At 43.5% G+C, this 19,600-nt stretch overlaps 1 protein-coding gene across 2 annotated transcripts in view; it reads right to left on the reverse strand.

Annotated features, from left to right (window-relative positions):
- The window catches only part of PTPRT (protein tyrosine phosphatase receptor type T), a 1,014,747-nt gene that overhangs the window by 133,853 nt on the left and 861,294 nt on the right, over nucleotides 1-19,600 (reverse strand). For both annotated transcript variants that reach the window (XM_040638323.1, XM_040638322.1), the window contains one exon: nucleotides 16,426-16,455. In XM_040638323.1, coding sequence (XP_040494257.1) covers nucleotides 16,426-16,455 — 30 coding nt within the window. The remainder of the gene's footprint in view (nucleotides 1-16,425; nucleotides 16,456-19,600) is intronic.

Here is a 19,600-nt window from a genome sequence, read left to right on the forward strand (position 1 = left end):
TCCAAGTTCCTAGGAGATGCTGGGACTATCCTTGAAGAACTGGTCTACAGAATGTCACCTCCTGCCCCACTGGGGAACACATACCATTTAGCTGCTGCCTCTTCTCCTGAATCAGTCACCTCTAACCTTATTCCCATCCCCCACCCCACCCCATTTCTCCTAAAACTGCCAGTGGGCATAATATACTCTTTACTTAAGCATTCCCATTTTCTTAGGACTTTATCCTAATGAAATAATAATAAGGGGAAAATATATATTCCGTAGATCGCATTGGAAAACAGCTTTGTGTATGCCAGCGGTTCTTCATCTCAGCACTGCTGACGCGTGGGGCAGGGTAATCCTTTGTTAGGTGGGCTGTCCTGTGCATGGAGTGTGTTTAGCGGCTTCCTTGGCTTTTACCCACCACATTCCAGTAACTCCTCTTACTCCCAGAGGTGACAAATCAAAAATGTCTTTAGGCATTGTCACATGTTCCCAGGAGGGAGGCCGGGGAAGGCAGGATTGCCCCCGATCTACGAGCACTGGCGGATGTGAGCGTAATAGTGCAACACGCAGTAAATACCACCATGTGCTCGGTATCTTGAAAACATCTGTAATCCTCACAGCAACGCTACAGTTAATGATCATTTCTTTTGTTTTACAGGTGAGGAATCAGAGGCCCAGAGGTTAATCCCAAACTCATAAAACAGGTAAAGGGGCCAGGCGGGACTGGAGCCCTGAGTGTTGAGGCTGTAGAGCCCTGCGCTCTCCTGGAGCCTGTTCTGCTGCTTCTCTTGAATAGCACACCATCAGTCACAGCCTCATAAATGTCTCCCGACAGGGGACTGGTTCAGTAAATGACAGTGCATCCCCTGGATGGAATATTACGCAGCTATTAAAATGATGGAGTGCCATTAAAAATGAAAGCTATGTAACAACACTGAAGAATGCTAACTGGCTTACGTTAAGTTAAAAACAACAACAACAACAAAACTAGACAATGAAACTGGGTCTGCATTGTGATTGCCACTGTGAGGAAGTGTATCTGTGCTGATGTGTTCTATGGAACGTATTAAGGATAATTTTCATTTCTTCTTTGATATCCATCATTGTTATCAGAATGTCTCGCAATCATTATTTTTAAGTGGTTGCAGGTTAATGAAATTCAAGATGTTGGGTTTGTCATAGGTCTTTCTTCCACGTGAATTAGTAGAACGAAAGCATTTCTAAATCCTTTGAGTGGGGTGGGGGTTTGAAATACTCTCACTTCCCCTCAGATAGCCCTGTTGCATGTATGTTTCTGAACCAGGACGTCTCTCCTTGAACTGACCAGCTTCCCCGAAGTGCAGCAGCAAGCTGGAAATGCAGAAGCAAACATTGCTGAAGGCATTGGTGTGGATCAGTCGGGGAGCCAGGGCTGGGAGGAGCACGCAGTCTGTGAAGAGCAGATGTGTCTGTCTGTCAGAGGGTACTGAGCAGTGTACCGGCTTCATGCATTATGCATCGAGAGTGGCCTGGCACCCTGGCCCGGCCGTGCGGGAGAATGCTTGCATGAGGAACATCTGATGAACTGATTGGAATGTCAAAATGTCATTAAGGATAAATTAATGGATGTGTTTCTTTGGCTGTAAGAGGCAGCGCCAGCAAGACAACAGGCTGCTGGCGGGCTGTTCCCTAGCCCAAGACAGACGGCGTTTGCAATGGAGATTCATGGTCTTTACGCAATGTGAGGTGCTTTGCAGGGAGAAGAATAAACAGAAATGCTCCAGCACTTAAGCACCGTAAAATCACAAGCATGAGATAAATTAATTAGTGTACACTAGGAAGGCGGCTGGTCTGTCTGCACTCCTGGGGAAAGCCAGAATGGATGGCACTGGGCTGGAGAGGATGGGTCTCAACACCAGACTCCTAAAGAAAGCAATTGAATTTAATGTGTAATCATAAACTGCAGCTGATGGAAAGATAAGTGTGGTCTGCATTTGTTTTTTTCACGGATACCATTTCTGTCTACTGCTTCAAGCTCTTTGCGTCTGTGGGTCAAGTATATTAGGTGACCAGGGAGACTGAAACCACTGCCACTTGCTTCTAATGCCAGGGGGAAGTCACAGTAACTCAACAAAGGGGAAACTCTGGGAAGCCTGACTTCCCTTGGGACATCCAAGATAATGGTGGTCTATTATTCTGTGATGGGAGGCTCACTACCCCACGTGCAGCCTATTCTATCGTTGGACAAGCATTCGTTGGAAAGGTCTTTCTTGGGCTTCTCTAGCATCTTCCTCTTTGCAACTTAACAACCACCACCACCACAACAACAAAGCAACAACGAGAGTACCTAATGCTCACCGGGCATTGGCTACATTCCAGGATCTGTGCTCTGGTCAAGTTACCACCTTATCTTGTATCATCCCCACTTTACAGTAATAGGAAACTGAAGAACAGAGAGGGTGAGAGACATGCTCCAGACCACACGGCTGGTGCATGGCAGAGCCAAGATCCAAACCCAGGTCTGCCTAAAACTAAGTCTTACCATCTTAACCATCACATAATTCTAACTTCCATAACCACTACTCATGGAATAGAGGCTCGCTTTTAGAGCGCTATAGAATATGAGAAGCCAAGACAGGTGGAACTAATATTTTGAGCACAAACTGTGTTCTTGGCTAAGTACCTGGCCTGGGTTAGCCTAACCTGTCTTTTTAAATTTTTTTCATTTGAGGACAGTTGACACACAATGTTATATTAGTTTCAGGTATACAAATAGTGATTCCACTTCTATGTTAGATTATGTTCACCACAAGTGTAGCTATCACTGATTCACCATACAGCACTATTATAATATCATTGCTCATTATTCTTATTCTATTTTATTCCTAGGACTCATTCATTCTGTAACTGGAAGCCTGTATCTCCCGCTCTCTTTCCCTCATTTTGCCCATACCCCATCCCTTCTCTCTGGCAGCCATCAGTTTTTTCTCTGTATTTATAGGACTAATTCTGCATTTTTTTTTTGTTTTTAAAAGAGCTCACATGAGTGAGATCATATGGTATTTATCTTTCGCAGTCTGACTTACTTCACTTAGCATAATACCCTTGAGGTCCATCCATGTGGTCGCAAATAGCAAGATCTCATCCTTTTTTATGGCTGTACAATAGTCCAGTGTGTCCGTCTGTACACACACACACGTACACACACCCTCATGTACACACACGCACGTGCACATACCACATCTTTCTTATTCATTTGTCTTGTCTAATCCATCTTTCATGCAACAGTCCTGAAATAAGTTACTATTTCTCCACCTGAGACCTCTCTTTTTTGTCTTTGTTTTTTTTTGTTTCCACATACATTAGCTTTTTAATATACAAGAATCAGCTACATTTCCATATTACCAATGAATAATTTGAATATGAAATTAAAAAAATGGTACTATTTACAATAACATGGAAAAAAAATGAAACATTCAGGTATAAATCCACCAAAATATGCAGGCAACCTGCATGCTGAAAACTACAAGTCGGTGATAAAACAAATCAAAGTAGACCCATACAAATGGAGAGACACCCCATTCCTGGGCCAGAAGACTCAATATTGTGACGATGTCAATTCTTACCAAACTGACCTATAGATTCAACACAAGCCCAAGCAAAACCAAGCAAGAGTTCTTGCAGGTGTCAGCAGCTGATTCTAAAATGCCACTGTACATTTATTTTTGAAGAAAGCAATTGGGGGGCCTTTCAAACCTCAACTGTCCAGAAAATGAAACCAGACACCTGTTTTGCTAAGTATCATAATCATCTGGGTACATTTTTAATAACATTATTTCTCTATGTCTGGCATAACTGAATTTGAATAAAGTCCTCTCCATGGCAGAAGCTTACTCATAAATTATAAACAAAAACATGTTAAGAGACAAAGATCTATTTTATAAAATTAAAAGTGGGACTTGGGGCACCTAGGTGGTGCAGTTGGTTGAGTGTCCGACTCTTGGTTTTGGCTCCGGTCATGATCTCATGGGTTGTGAGGTCAAGCCCCATGTTGGGCTCTGCACTCACCATGGAGTCTGCTTGAGTTTCTCTCTCCCTCTCCCACAGCTCCTTGCCACCCCCACTCTTTCTCTCATTTCAGATCAATAAATCTTAAAAAATAAAGTAGGACTCAAGGGGCCTGTTTAAGAAACAAATCACCTTATCTTCTCTTTAATCTTTGTCCTTATTTCTCCAACACAGATTATAAAATTTCTTACAATTATAAAAAGATGATTTGACCTTGATCTTGTTCGAGTCTTGTCCCATTTATATGGTGAATGTATTTAATGGAATGAAGGGGCTGGTATGGGTTTTTTTTTTCTTCAATTATAATTTGGAGCAATGGTTATAAACTTTCAGGTAGTGACCAACTCTGGACTTTATTTATTGCATATTCTGCCTGGTCTCAGAGGGCATAATTCTTATCAGCTCTGCTGCCAGATCCCTGTCACACCCACTTCCCAATCCATCATACGAACACGGCACCAGTACCTGGCAACTCTGTTCCATGGATTTCTTCCAAACAGCCTGTGGCCCTGGTCAGTTTGCTGAGCCCTCATTTCCTTACATTTAAGAGGATACTTCTTCCCTTGATAATTGCAGGAAATATCTGCATAAAAGTACTTTGTAAAGTGCAAAACACGCATAGACATAAAACATAAATTACAATAACAGCTACAAAGCACTGAGCACCTGCTATGTACCAGACCTGGAACCAGATGCCATACACGCATTGCATTCTCTTACGCAATCCTGGTAAATCCCCATGGCAACCCTCCAAATTTGGTATCACTGTCTCCCTTTTACAGATGAGGAAACACAGGCTCAGAGAAGTTAGGTTAGAAAGTGGCAGAGGCCAGGATTCAAACACAAACATAGTCCATGGTCTTCTTTCTACAACACTGCTTCTCGGTGCCGAGTATGGTTTTCCTTGCCATTCAGAGCTAAGGCAAAAGCACTGTTGAATACCCATAAGAGGTGGGAGATGAGATTACTGAAGTACCATTTATTGAGCAAACTGCTCCTACCTTAGATGGCTGGAAGACACCCGCATGGTAATATAGTGGATGCATACACTTTGAATCAGCCACGGATCTCCTGGAAAAACCTTAGCTCCCACATCTGCACGGTAGTTTGGCCGTATAAAGCAGAGCCAAGACAAAAGAATAGTATGAGATCCTTTATTAACCATATGTGAGCTTAGATTTTTCACTAGACGTTCTCTCTTCATCAATAGATGTCCAAATCATAATGACACAGGAAGGGGGAATAAAGTAAACTAGAGACTATCTTAGCTTTTCTTGATTTCTAATACTGTCCATTGTCGCTATTTTCCAAAACAAAGCAAGCCATCTTTAATCTTGAGGCTCAATTTGGCTTATAACCTTAACAAACCATATTTTCACTAACAGGGTCTTGACCACACCAACCTGCAATCCTTCCACTTAAAAAACGTGGGTGGTTGTAATATACCCAATAATCCCCACCCTCTTAGAATATTCTGCACAGAGGCTCAAAGCCATTGGACTGAGAAACTGCTCCAGAACAAAGCTCAGCCAATGTTCTTTTATTCTGATAAACAGGAGATTTCATAAGCAGAGGTACTGGGCTCCTTGAGGTTTCACTGGTGAGAGAATGCTCACGAACACTTATTTCTCAGGAGATTGTACATGGCTGAGGGATCTTTACTCCTCATGGCAGCACCAACATCACTATGAGAAGTGATTACTATGAGAAGTTAAATGCTATTTAAAATGTGCCTGGGGCATTTGCCGCGTGTTAAATGGCCTCTACACATTTGTGAACAGCATACAGATATTCCACTGCAATATCTAAACGAAGGAAATGGCGCTGGCCAACAGGGCTCTGTCTTCTATGGACTCTGCCCTCCAAACTCCATTTCCACTAACATAACCAACGCTATGTCTATTTGATGATACTGTGGGATCAAATTCTCAGCTGAGGTTCTAGGTTAAGTGGCCAGAGCAGGCCCTCATGCTCATCTTCCAAATGCCTATATTCCATGACCCTAGATTTTCAAGCTCTCTCAGATGGATGGTTCTCAGCTGTGGTTTCAGATCAAAGTAACCCAGTGAACTTTAAAATGTGTAGCCATCCCTTGAGACCAATGAACTCAGTTCTCCAGTCTTTCTAGATTGTGGCTTGTGGTACCCTCCCTACCTCACTGCTCTCCCCAAACACACACCAACTCCGCTGAGCTCTGCTCCCAGGAAGGAGGCAACATTCCTGGTGGGACAATGGGACTGTTTACAATAGAGTGAACATTCCGCATTCTGCCATCTGAGAATCTTGCCTCTTCTAAGGCAGGTTTTGGCAGCCACATTACAAAGGACGGACCTGTCATTCCCCAGCCCCGATTTTGTAAATAGCCAAGGGTAGAGCTTCTATCTTCAATCCCAGCCTTTTTTCTGACCACTGGTCTACAAAGCCTTCTTGTGTTGAAATGACTTTGTCTACCCTTGTGGTGCTGGCCAGAATCATTAACTGATTCTGATCTTTCCCACTGATGTCCACAGGGATGGATGCCAGGAGGAGGGGTGTCTTACACGATTGCTCAGGGGAGAAATTTTGTAAGTTTAAGAACCACTGTCTACAATTGTGCCACTTCATTCTGACAAATTCTTCTTCCATTTAACTTGTGTTTGGAAGTTACAACTTCTATCTTCCCCCAAGCCCTGACACAGCCAACCACAGCTCTGTCCTAGCCCAGCTTTGCCATTTAACAAATGACAATTCCCCTGGTACACACATTATTTCATTTAATTTCTTTTTTTTTAAAGATTTTATTTATTTATTTAGAGAGAGAGAAAGAAAGCATGAGTGGGGAAGGGGGAAGAAGGAGAGAGAGAATTCAAGGAAGACTCCATGCTGAGCATGGAGCCCAACACGGGGCTCAGTCTCATGACTGAGATCATGACCTGAGCCCAAATCAAAAGTCGGATGCCTAACCAACTGAGCCACCCAGGCGCCCCTCATTTCATGTCTTAAGATAATCTCATGAATTGAGCACTAAAATTCCCATTTTATAGATAAGAAATAAACCCAGGATGCTTAGGATTCACAGCTGCTAGGTAGTGGGATTGGGATTCACACTTTCTCCCTCCTCTTTTCTTGCTCTCTCTACTCCATTCCTTTCTTCCCAAGTTGTTCTCTAGTACATCACCTATTTAGTTATACATGTGTGTGTCTGTGTATGTGTGTGTATTTCTAGATAGTGAGACCAAGGAGAAATGTTGAGTGTCACTTCTCCACTGAGGGGTCCTATGTGTTCCCCCTGCTAGGCACCCTATATTAAGCCCTTTGGCCCGTAGATGTCTTTCCTCAAAGCAGATTCAGTGACTTCCTTCCCTTGTCATGTCTTCACTCTCCTCTTTCACGTATGCATAACATTCTTTTATAACTTTTTAACATGTGCAGGTTGCCTTTTAAGCTGTGAGCTTCTTGAGAGAAGGACATTTCTTTCCAAACACTTGACACCTAGCTCAGTACTTAGCACAAAAGAGTAACTGCTCGGTAAATGCTTATGAATGAAAGAATATGTCGCTTAAACGGAACAGCTTTTCTAAAATGTAGTTGTTATTACTCCCATTTTCCAGATGAGACATTGAAGGTGGGATTGCATCAAGTGCCCTAAGCTGTGGAACCAGCATGCCCAGGGCCCTTTCCTGCACAGCACAGCCATCTGTCTGATAATACCTTGCTAAGTACCTCCAGCCCAAGCAGACAACTAGGTAACAAGTGGGAAAGCACTTTGGAAGAGATAAAGTTGTATATACAAACACGATGTAATCATTATCATCATTATCAACATTTCAGAGCTTAACTAAAGCACTTCCTTCCATTAAAGGCACTACGCTGAAACACTTAGAAAGGCATTTTCCAGTTTGTGCTGCTCAGGATCCTATCTTTGCTACAGCCCTAGCTGCAAGAGTCATTCCCACTCTGGGGATACTTGCTAAAGGCAAGTGTTTTCAGGATTAAACCCATTCCTGCCCTGGAGGACACTGAGGGGCGCCGTGGCAGGCACTTCTGACCCTGGCTCTCTCCTCTGGCTGATTTCAGCAATAGCTACAGTCTCTTCTGTGATACGTAGTGAGCTCCCCCAAGTGGGAGCCCTGAATGAAGAGTCCCACAGCCCCCCACCAGCACAAACACAAGTGAGAAGCAAATGCCTGTGAATGAATCATTGTCCAAGGAAGAATTTTTTAGAGTTTACTTATCATCAGTGGGCAACAAGTGGTGACCTCAGTGAGTTAGCACACAGTGTGTCCATAGGCAATGACATGTGCATGTGGGGGGAGGGGCATGCCACGTACTCAGATCCACATGTCTCCAGTGGTCAAATTGAAGAGAAGCCAATGGAAGTGTGGCATAGTGTGTTCCTGGAGAACGAGACTCTGAGACAGAGACTGACATGCAGGAGATGAATTAGGAGGTGCTTCTGGGGTCAATGTCTGTGGAAGGGAAAGGGGAAGGGAAGGGGAGGGATGGGAAGGGGAGTGGAGGGAAGGGAAGGGAAGGAGCCAGAGTGGGTAAAGGGGAATTTGGTGATGCAGGTACAATGAAGGCTTGAGCCAACCCCATGGGAAGCTCTGAAGCTAGGGCGACTTTCACACCCCTGTGCTGAACAGCTACTGATGACCTTGGATGAGGCAGCTCTGAAGGGTAAGTTGTCCCAAAGGGGGTTGTCAACCAAGAGCTCCTTCATTCGTTAAAAAAATGTTTATAATTTTAAAAACTGAAGTATAATATATAGTGTTATACTGGTTTCAGGTATGCAATATAATGGTCCAACAATTCTATACGTATGTCAGTGCTCACCAAGAGAAGGGTGCTCTTAATCCCCTTTATCGATATCACTCATCGCCCACCCCTACCTCACCTCAGGCAGCCACAGTTTGTTCCTAGTATTTATAAGGCTTGTTGCTATTGCTGTTCATCTCTGGTCTCTTAAGTTCCACATGAGTGAGATCGTATGATATTTATCTTTCTCTAGATGATTTATTTCACTTAGCATTACACCCTCTAGGTCCATCATCCATGTTGTTGCAAATGGCAACATCTCATTCTTTTTTATGGCTGAGTAATATTCCATTTTATATGCACCCACATTTATATATACATTTTATACACACACACACACACACACAGACGCTTCCACAACTTCTTTACTCATTTTTCCAAAGAAGACACCCAGATGGCCAACAGACACATGCAATGATGCTCAACATCACTCATCAGCAGGGAAATGCAAATCAAAACCACCATGAGATATCACCGCATACCCGTCAAAATGGCTAAAATCAAAAACACAAGAAACAACAAGTGGTGAGAATGTGGAGAAAAAGGAACCCTTGCAACACTGTTGGTAGGTGTGCAAAGTAGTCCAGCCACTATGTAAAACAGTATGGAGTCGCCTCAAGAAATTAAAAAGTAGAACTACCCTACAATCCAGAAATTCCATTACTGATATTAACCCAAAGTCCCTCATTCTTGAAGGGAGATCTGAGTAGCACATCACAACCTTCTCCATGAGAACTTCTCCTTCCAACCACATCTCCATAGGTCATCTCTCTCTGTCAACAGAGAATCCCCCACGCTCTCTTTTAGCTTCTTTACAAAGTTCAAATGCATTTACAGAATAGAAGCATTTAGAATCCCAGGCATATTTCCTAAGCCTCAAGGCATCACTAATACCTAGTTGGTTTTCAAACTTAAAGTATAAACTTAAAACTGAAGTGTAAACATCTTCCATCTTCTTTGGAAGGGAAATGCTCATTTGTATTTTCCCTGATTAAGGTGATGGAGCCTCTGACTTATAGATTTGCTCTGTTCGGTATTCATGACTGATGTGTTTAGACTCTAATTCAATAGAGTAAACAATAAAGCATCCATTCAGTTGCAATTCCTGTCCAAATCTATCTGTTCACATGATCTAGCCCAGTGCATTTATATCTATCTTGTTGCAACAGCATTCATTAATTTTATGCATTTATAATTGTGACACACAAGTACAACATTTCTAAACCTAAAACCAATATAAAATTACAAAACAGGTCTGATCTGAAAGTCCCCCCCCACCACCATATGCCAAAATAAATGAAAATGGATACTAACTCCTGGAGAATGGAATAGTATAATTCAATGGGAGATCAAACAAAATGGGGGTATCAACCTCACACATACACCCACCTGTGTGTACTCATTCATGTAATCAACACAGTCTTATGATGTCTGACTTGTTCTGGGCTCCAAGTTAGTCACCAGGAAATGAAAGATGAGTAATACACAGTCCTTGTCAATAGGGAGATAGACGTGCAAATACACCACGGGCGGTCAAACCTGAGAATGGCTCATGAATGAGTGAGTCAGTGGCAGATGAATGAAAGCTGAATGCAATGACAAAGATGAGGGCCCAGGACTATGGACACTATGTCCCCTTTAAAGACATGGGAATTTTGCAGGCACAGAAGGTGGCTAGGCATCCCAGGAGGAGGGCAAAGTACAAAGGTCCGATACTGAGAAAGGGACAGTGGTATCGGGGTGATGTGAGGATGTCAGGAGAGAAGTTGTTCTCAAAGTCGGCTCGCAGAATAATAATACGAGGTGTGTGCTCACATGGAGAGTCCTGGGCCACACCTTCAGAGGGACTGCGCTGCTCTGGGGTGGGGCCCAGGAATAAGAATTCTTGCCAGGGTCCTCCCCTTGGCTGAGCAGTGCATGGCAGCACAGCAGTCGTCTCTGTCTCGCCCTTGTGGCAATGCCTTCCATTTCTACTTGTCAACATGTCTGCTGTCAGCTTTTGGTAATTGATCCTTATCATCTCTAAATGGGTTCCTTCGATTCCTATTTTGTCTTCATTTTTATTTGAAGTGACTGATGAATTACATAAAATGCTTTTTGAGTATCTCTTGATATAATCATTTTAAATTCCTCTTTACCTGTATTGAGGCGACGATATTTGATTTGCAAAAGCCTATGGTGTGGAAAGGTGTACGCACTGACAAAAGGAGGCGGTTTCTTACTTCGGTTGAGGATCGACCACACGCTAGGAGTTTCCAAGCATTATCTCCTTGAGTCCTTGCAAGATCTCTGGGAGGTGTGCATTTTTAGGATGCATTTGACATATGAGGAAACTGGGATTCAGATGCTGAATAGGACCAAACATTACCTTAAACATACAGCAGCAAGGAAGGTGCAGGGTCTGGAGGGATCTAAAATTTGTTGCCATTTTTTTTTTCTTTTTAACAACAGATCATCTCCCTGTTGATTTTAGTTGTTAATGTCTTTTAATATCATCTTGTTCTTCTCATCCATTCCACATACACTTACTGGGGTTCTCTGTGCCTGTGAGGGGCACCATGGGGGAAACCTCAATGAACAAGAAACATCCTTAAGACACACTTGCTCCTGCCCATGATAACAAGTAACTGCAGTGAGAGTTAGGAGAAAAGGCCCATTCCTGCGGATGGAGAGAATCAGGGAAGACTTTGTGTAGGAGGCACTGTTAGACCTGGACCTTGAAGGCTAGATGTAGGATTCAAATATGCTGCCATAGGGAGAGATAGGAAGGATATGGGGAAAAAAACAAGAGTTCCAGAGTGTCTGCAGACAGGGCCAGCCCAGGTCACCATTTTCCGCCTCCTTGATACTTGCATGGCATTTATCTGAAGCTAAGCGAAATCGTTAAGTGCTCTCTCTCTCTGCTGGAACAGTTGGTAAACATCTTAGTGCTTTTTTTCAAGAACTACTACACTAAAATGTCTCTGTTTGAAACAATTACTGTGCCCATCATACACCTTGAGATAAATTAACCCGTGAACACATGCCATCTCCTAATATCCTTTTAAAAAGCCGACACTGAAGTTGTTGGGTGCTTCTTTACTATAGAAAGGCTAAAAGGCATTCGACAGAAGCATTTCTGTCAGCCCAGGATGTGAGGAATCATAGCTGCTATTTATAAAATACTCCCTTTGTGTCAGCCACTCTGCATATACCCTCTCTTACCAGCTCTCACAAAAATGCTGGGCAGTCACCATTGTTATTACCACTCTGCAGATGAGGAAACGGAGGCTCGGAGTGGTTCCATGATTGTTCAAGGTCTGAACAATCTGGCAGAAGAGGTAGATATAGAACTGTGATCTAGGTCTGACACCAAAACCCACATTATTTTGCTATTTTTTCGTGTGTGCTGGACAATGAAGGGTCCCATTCTAGACTCTCTTCTGTCCCTAAGTCTCAGTTCCTTTGATCTGTACCTCTCTTTATCCTGGTCATCAGCACTCTGTGGGGCATTCTTCACTCTAACCCTTTGGCTATGTCTGATCTGGCAGCCCAGTGCTCTCAGCTCTGACCAAGCGGCAAATCCCCAGGACAGCAAAGACAGAATTGCCTCAAGGGCCTCCTTGCCAGCCAGGGATAGCTACGACTTCTTGTCCCTAGCAAGGCACTGAGGTCCATGCACAGACCTGAGTTTCTGCAGGCAGGCAGACTTGCCTGTGGGTCCTGGCTCTCCTGCAGTCTGGCCAAGGGCTGTCCAAGCACATGGTCTAGGCAGGACCCCCTCCCTCTCCTGAAGAACAGGGCTTAGTGAGAAGGATGGGCAGGGCTTGGGGGCATGTGGTCCTGGGTTCAAACCCTCGCCCTGCCACATCCTGCGTATGGGATCTAGACAAGTCCTCAAACCTCAGTCTCAATGTCTATGTACACACAACACAGTCACATGTATCTTGCAGGGCTTGTTGCAAGTATTAGAAGAGCGTGGCCCATAGTAGCGACCAACTGGTAGTTCTTTTCAACTTTTGCCCCCTTCTCAACTGGATCAGGTGAGCTTCATTCACCTTTGTGTCCAGAACAGCAAACACATGGTGCTGCACAAGTAGGAGCTCATAAAAAAGGATGAATCTTGAACTCCGTCCTCCTTCCATCTCAAAAGTCTGGGGCAGGGATCAGGCAACTACAGCCCTCAGGACAAATCTAGCCGCTATTTGATTTTTTTAAAAATAAATTTTTCATTGAAATACATCCATGCTCCTTCACTTGCACATCGTCTATGGCTCATTTCCTGTTACAACAGCAGAGTAGATGCAACAGAGACCATATGCCCACCGAGCCAAAAATATTTACTACTAGCTGCTTATGGAAAAAGTTTATGGACCCCCTGCGCACAGGATCTTTCAGTGCAGGGAGAACCCTTTAGGGCCTCTTTGTTTTGTGGAAAAAGAAGTTCCTCTGCTCCTTCTCTACCCACGCTTTATTTTCTCTTTAGCTCTCTCCACCATACCCTAACATCTATGCCACTTTTCTGATACATGTTGTTTATGCTCAATCTCCTCTACTAAAAAGCTTGATGTGGGCAGGGAGTTTTCGTTTGTTGTGCTAATGCTTCTATGCCAGTTAGGACCAGTGCCTGGCATGCAAGTGGGAACCCCACAAATACTTGTTGATTGAATAAAACATGGATCTCACTGCAAAGATTATTCAGCCAAAGCGTGTTAGAAGGTTTCTCTTTCATGGAAGATTCTGGGGCTTTTAGAGGGACCAGGTGGCTCCCCAACCCCAGGGGGAGGGTATTACTTTTCCTATTTTATAGATGGGACAACTGAGACTCTGGCTAAGTCACAGTGCTTCTCAAACTTTCATGTGCACGAGAGTCACCTGGGGCTCTTGTTACAATGCAGGTTCTGATTCAGGTCTGAGTGAGGACCCTTGTGCTGCTGTTCTAACACACTCCGGGTGATGCCAATGCTGCTGGTCTACGGACCACATTTGGAGTAGAGAGGGTTGAAGGCATCCACTCAGGGTCCATACCTAAGACTCAGGGGAGTGGAGTTCTGAATCTGGAAATTATTGGGGTTAGCATTTCCGTTTTGTTTCCTTTTCTCCATCTCCATGCATCTCTCAATCTTACGGTCTCCCCGAACCCGTTGTGCCTCCCCTCTGGGGCTCCTCTCTGTTCCCAAACACTCTGTCCCCAGACCTTCCCTTCCACAGCTGCCAGCATCTTCAGGCTCTCCACTTTACTATACAAATGCCCAGGACTTTCTGGGCACTGTCATGTTTCTCCTCTGTTTTAGGGCCCAGTGATTAAAAAGAAGCATTCTCCTCCTTCTGAATCCTAGGCTGGCTTCCTCCCTTAACCCCCCCACCCCGCCATGACCTGTGCACATGACTTCTCATGGTCAGATGGCAGGACGGTGCCCATGCTCTCTACCTCCATCTCTCTGCAGCACTCCACTGCCAAATCTTCCTTCTGCAAAGGACTTCTCCTCTTGGTTCTGAAGGTTCTCCTCTACCTCTCTGTCTGCTTTGCCCATTCTTCTCCTCCTCTGAATTGTTAACCATGGTCAGTTCCCAAGCTGGCATGAGTTTCACGCTCTAAGATCTGTGACTTAGAACTCTTAAGTTTGCACAACTGAAAGACCCCTGTGTATCACTGCATCTTGAACTACAAGTACTTGAGTGTCTGTCTCCTACACTCTCACATTGTGCATCTTTGATTCCACCACAGTGCCCAGCATAGTGCCTGGTATGAAGTGGGCATCGAAAGACAGGGCTAAGTACCCTGGCCAATCAACAGAGGAGGCAAGGTACCCAGAGGCTGTGATGGGTCATTGCACGCCCATACCTCCGGTGGAATACTGATGCCAGAAGAACCTCTGGAAGACCAGAGGAGCTCCTAGGGGCCACCACTACTGTCCTGACCCCTTGTGGTTTCTGAAGGGGGAAAGAAAGAAAACTAACATTTCATGAGTGCCAACTTGATCCCTGGCATGTTACAAAAGTCCTCATTTCCTGAGTTGGCACTATGACCCCTATTTTGGAGTTAAGAGAAATAAGGCTCAAGGAGTTCAGAAGATTTTATCAAGGTTCCATAACATGAGTGACAAAGATGTGGTTTGAAGCCAGAGCATCATGATTCCTAAAGCTCATTCTCTTTCTACCACAGCAACAACACCCCACATTGTTTCAACCCCTATGCCTTTGCAGATGCTGTTCCCTTTGCTTAGAATTCTTATTTCGCACTAGTGGGTAAATCCATCTCTATAAACACTGATAACTATCCCTTGCCCCATTAAAAAATCAGTCATCCAAGTAAGAGCTCCTATACCAGAGTACATACAGGCACCTCTCAGCTGACATTTCAAGTATTTGGTTTTATCCTAGATCCCAGAGAGGCTTGAACACTAGGAGGGTGGGGCTCAAAGTCCTGGCCACTTCTCCATTCACAGTGTCTGGAACATAATGAGCATGTTCAATGCATGTTTATCAAATGAATGAATGAATGAAAAATAAAGCAAATTCTCTAGTATTTTCAGTGTTGGTGGTGAGAGTCCATTGGTTCCTGTATAATATGATGGCAGTGGTAACAGAATCTTATCTGCTCATTGCCTGGCCTATTAACCTGGGACCCAAACACTGAGCAGAGGGGGTGGGAGAGACTTTTTGTTGGTCCATCCTCATCAGTGAAGGCTTCAGCAAATGATCACTAGCAGACATGACCTCCCTCATAAGGCTGGGTGTGCCAGGGGTGGAGAAAGACATGGAATGATATATAATACACTTAACCAGAAGCCAGGCATCCTGTGTTTTAATCCCCCTGGATGAGTGATTTCACACACTTCTCTGGATCTCAGTTTTCAAACACTGGAAATGCATATTAGGAATATGGGCCTACTTCAGTGGTTTTCTTAACTTTTCATTACCAAGGATCTGTTCATGGAGTTTTTTTCCCCTTTGCGTTTGTGTTTTCAAAATGTCTGTTAATAATAAGAAAAATCACCACCTTTATTTAAAAAGTGCAAAAAAATTGACAGGCAACAGGCCAGCTATAACTACCAACAAAATGCACATGAGATAACAAATGCCAAACCCCAGACTGCGATCATTCCAGCCCAAGGCAAAGACCTCGGATGTTTCTGTCACCTGTGAAACTGGTTCTAGGTAGTCATGGTTCCCTGTAGACTTAGAAATAGTGGAAACGGCCAATGAATTTCTGTCTAACCTTTGAGCCCCTCAAGGCTACACATTCCCCAATTAAACACCAATGGGCTTTGAAGCTGCTGAGACGGGTGATTCTGTTTTATCTCTGCAAGTCCTGCAGGGGGATTAGGTTGACCTCTTGCTGAAATTCAGGTATTTTTAAACTAGAATATTACACTGCCTTCACATCTCCAAAAATCGGGGGGAAAATCCGAGATGGCAGAAACATAACACATAAACAATGACAGTGCATTTTCAAATGGAAAACATCTATGTGAAATAAAAACTTTGGGGCTACAGATGATTTAGACAGAAGTGAGTATGAGAAAACCAACAGACACTTGGTTGGTGCAGGAAATGCATGCTACAGGTTCCCCTACAGGGCACGAAGCAAAGTTTTCCCGGGTCGATACTTACAAGTAATAGGAGTAGGAATAAGCATTTCTTCTATATATTGATGGGCAGTCAGATGAAGGAAATGTCCAAAAAGGGGGAAAAAGAAAAGACAAACAAACAAGAATTAGATTTATATGAAATCTTGATTCTTAGAAATGCACATAGTATTTCAGCATCCCAAAGCTCAAGGAGATGCAAGTTTCTCTAATCATCTTCGCTGAGAATCAGATACTTCCGGTGGTAGAAGGAGTGAGAGAGACCTCTCTTAACAATGGAGAAATTCACTACTCACGCAGAAAAAGCCATTTCTTACGTTGGCTGTTTTAGTTTTTTGAAAGTTCTTTTCTTATGGTCAACTAAAACTAGCTTCCTTGTAAGTATGACTTTTTTGGTCCTGGGTCTGACTTTTTTGGCTTTCCAGAACTATTCTACCACTATTCCCCATGAGAGTGTTCTTATGACCTAAGGAAAACCATAATGACTTCTATGTTCTCTGTTTCAGCAAAACCACATCAGAACCTACTCAGTAAGGTCATGCCAAAGCAAGATGGCTCCCCAACAATCCACACTTCCCAATACGCATACTCATGTGTAGTGCCTTCCCACGCTGAACTAGGACTGGCCCTATGTGACCAACAGGATGTGGAAGGAATTACGCTCTGGGACTTTCTATGATAGGTCAGAAAGAAGACTTGTAGCTCTGTCTGGGTCTTCAGAACTCTCAGTTGGAACCCTGACTCTTCATGTAAGAAGTCCAAGTATCATGAGATTGCCATCCTGAAAAGACCAAGTGGAGAGACACTAAAACTGCATGAAGAGAGACATCCAGCCAGCCCCCACAAGTTGGACTATGTCAAAGGTGATCCTTGATATCATGGAACAAAACAAGTCATTCCCTTCAAGTCCTGACCAAAGCGCAGATACATAAGGAAAAGAAGTCACTAAACTTTATGTTTGTTGCATACCAGTCATCAGAACAAAAATCAAACTTTATCATTAAGAGCACTGCACTAAGAGAAAGGAATTCCAACCTTCAATATGAACAGACTACAACCTGAATAAATTCTCTGTGCCTTTACTTCCTTATCTGATCCTCATATAAGTTGAACTAGATCATTAGTTTTCAAACTGTATTTGTAGGATCCTGGGGGTTCTGCACAGTAGCCTCATTGAAATGGGAGAGGGGGATACTGAGCAGGTAGGACTGCTGGTCCCCCACCATCCACGAAAACCAGCAATTCTCTCTCTTTTTTTTTTTTCTATTTTACAAACTGGAGCCTCATTTAAAATTTCACATGACTAAGAATTCCACTCTCCAAAAGAAATCTTGAAAAACCACTACCTGAAATCTCTTACCATGATGTCTCTTCTAGCTTGTGGCTTCTGGACAGTAAAAAACTCAAAAAGTCCATGATATTCCTTTTGTTATAGCTTTTTGTATTTTGTAGGAAAATAAATAGGAATGCTTTTATCTTACAGACTTAGCCACACTGGCAATAACTGATACATACATTTGTGGATTGAGAAAAATTGCTGATAATTAAGGTCCCCAAATATCCATCTGAATAGGCAAGAATAGTTCCCTTCCCTCTTGAGTTATTTGGTTAATTGTAACTGTTATCCCAGTTTGCTTGGCTCAGGAAGATGCAGTCTTTATATATGCAGTGTGGGAACATGTCCTCGGAGCCTCAAATTTTCCCCTCTCGAGTAGGAAAGTAGCCAAAGTCCCCTAGGCAGGTGGCCACCTCTAGGCTTTTTCTTATTCATCAGGAGAGCCCAACTCTAGCTCCAGAAGGAAAGTGACTCTGAGAGCTAAGAAGTTATGGCAGAAAGGAAGCCCCATGTGTACCTGGGAAACTGAGCTGGGGAAAATGAGCCACAGTGCAGCAAGATCTGGTCACTCATAAAACCATTCAGTATCTTTGGTCAAAGGAACAATGGCCCTAGATGATGAGAGGAGTGAGGAATGCCCTGCTGTGATGGGTGGGAGCTGGAAGAGCCCGTGCAAGTCACCAAATCCCCTTTGCCAACTATACAGGTTTACGCTGAAAGGAGAACATTCCTCTCCTTCATGGCTGGCTCTATGGTCCAGTGCCTAGAAATGTGATTCCGTAGGGAAGAAAGCTAGAGTTCCATTTTATGAAGGCTTATAGATACCTATGTTCTCCATATTGTCAAGAACAGTGGCTGAGATTTGAGAGGACAGGGTTCTGATCTCAGGTCCTTCATCTGCTCACTGTGACATCTTGGGTAAGTCAGTTCCTCCCTCTGGACCGCTGTTTCCTGATCCATGTACCAAGGTGAATGGCATGGATGACCGCCAGCCTAAACAGCTTTGAGGAGTGGAAATATGTCTTTGTGTCCCAGCACCACCACTTGTTAACTGCATGGCTTTGAGTAAGTCACTGAGTATCTCTGAGTCTCAGTCTCTCCATGTCAAGGTTGAGGGCAATAATTACCTATTCCTAAGAGTCATTGCAGACGTTAACATTAATCTAAATCGTATTCAAATTATATACAATATATAATATATAAAGTATTTTAAGTAAATCATATTAATCTAAATTGATATTAGATTATATTAATCTAAACACCTGACATTAGTAGTCCTCAAAAAAGGGGAGTTTACGTCCCTGCCTCATCCACAGATATAAAGTTTGCTGCTTCTCACTCTAGTGACCAGGAACAAAGTGTTCACTTCTTTAGGAATGTTAAAAATAGTAATAAAATAAGAAAAAATACTTATGGAGCACTTACTACGTATCAGGCATTGTCCTAGGCTCTCATACATTAACTCATGTATTCCTCACAACCACCCTGACAGAAGGGTGTTATTATCATCCCCGCTTTACAGAGGAGGAAACTGAGGCAAAGAAGGTTTATGTAATTTGCCTGAGATCACGTAGCCAGATTTGATAGCAACATGGCTCTAAAGCTCGTGTTCTGGACCATTAGCCTGTGCTGCCCACGAAGAAGAAAGCAAGCAGATGTATGTTGAGCAACACAGTGGGTCTGGCATTGAGATGACACATGTCTTAAATCTTTTAATTCTCCCTAACACCCTATGGAGCAAGCATTGTTGTTCTCATTTTTGGTTGAGGAATCTGAAGCTCTAAGAGGTCACTCCTCACTAGGTCTACTGCCTTGCGCAGTTTTGGACCAATTGCAAGGCCTCCATCCTGAGCCAGATGTCCTC

The sequence above is a fragment of the Ursus maritimus genome, unplaced genomic scaffold (assembly GCF_017311325.1).
Source record: "Ursus maritimus isolate PB19 unplaced genomic scaffold, ASM1731132v1 scaffold_22, whole genome shotgun sequence".
Lineage (NCBI taxonomy): Eukaryota > Metazoa > Chordata > Mammalia > Carnivora > Ursidae > Ursus > Ursus maritimus.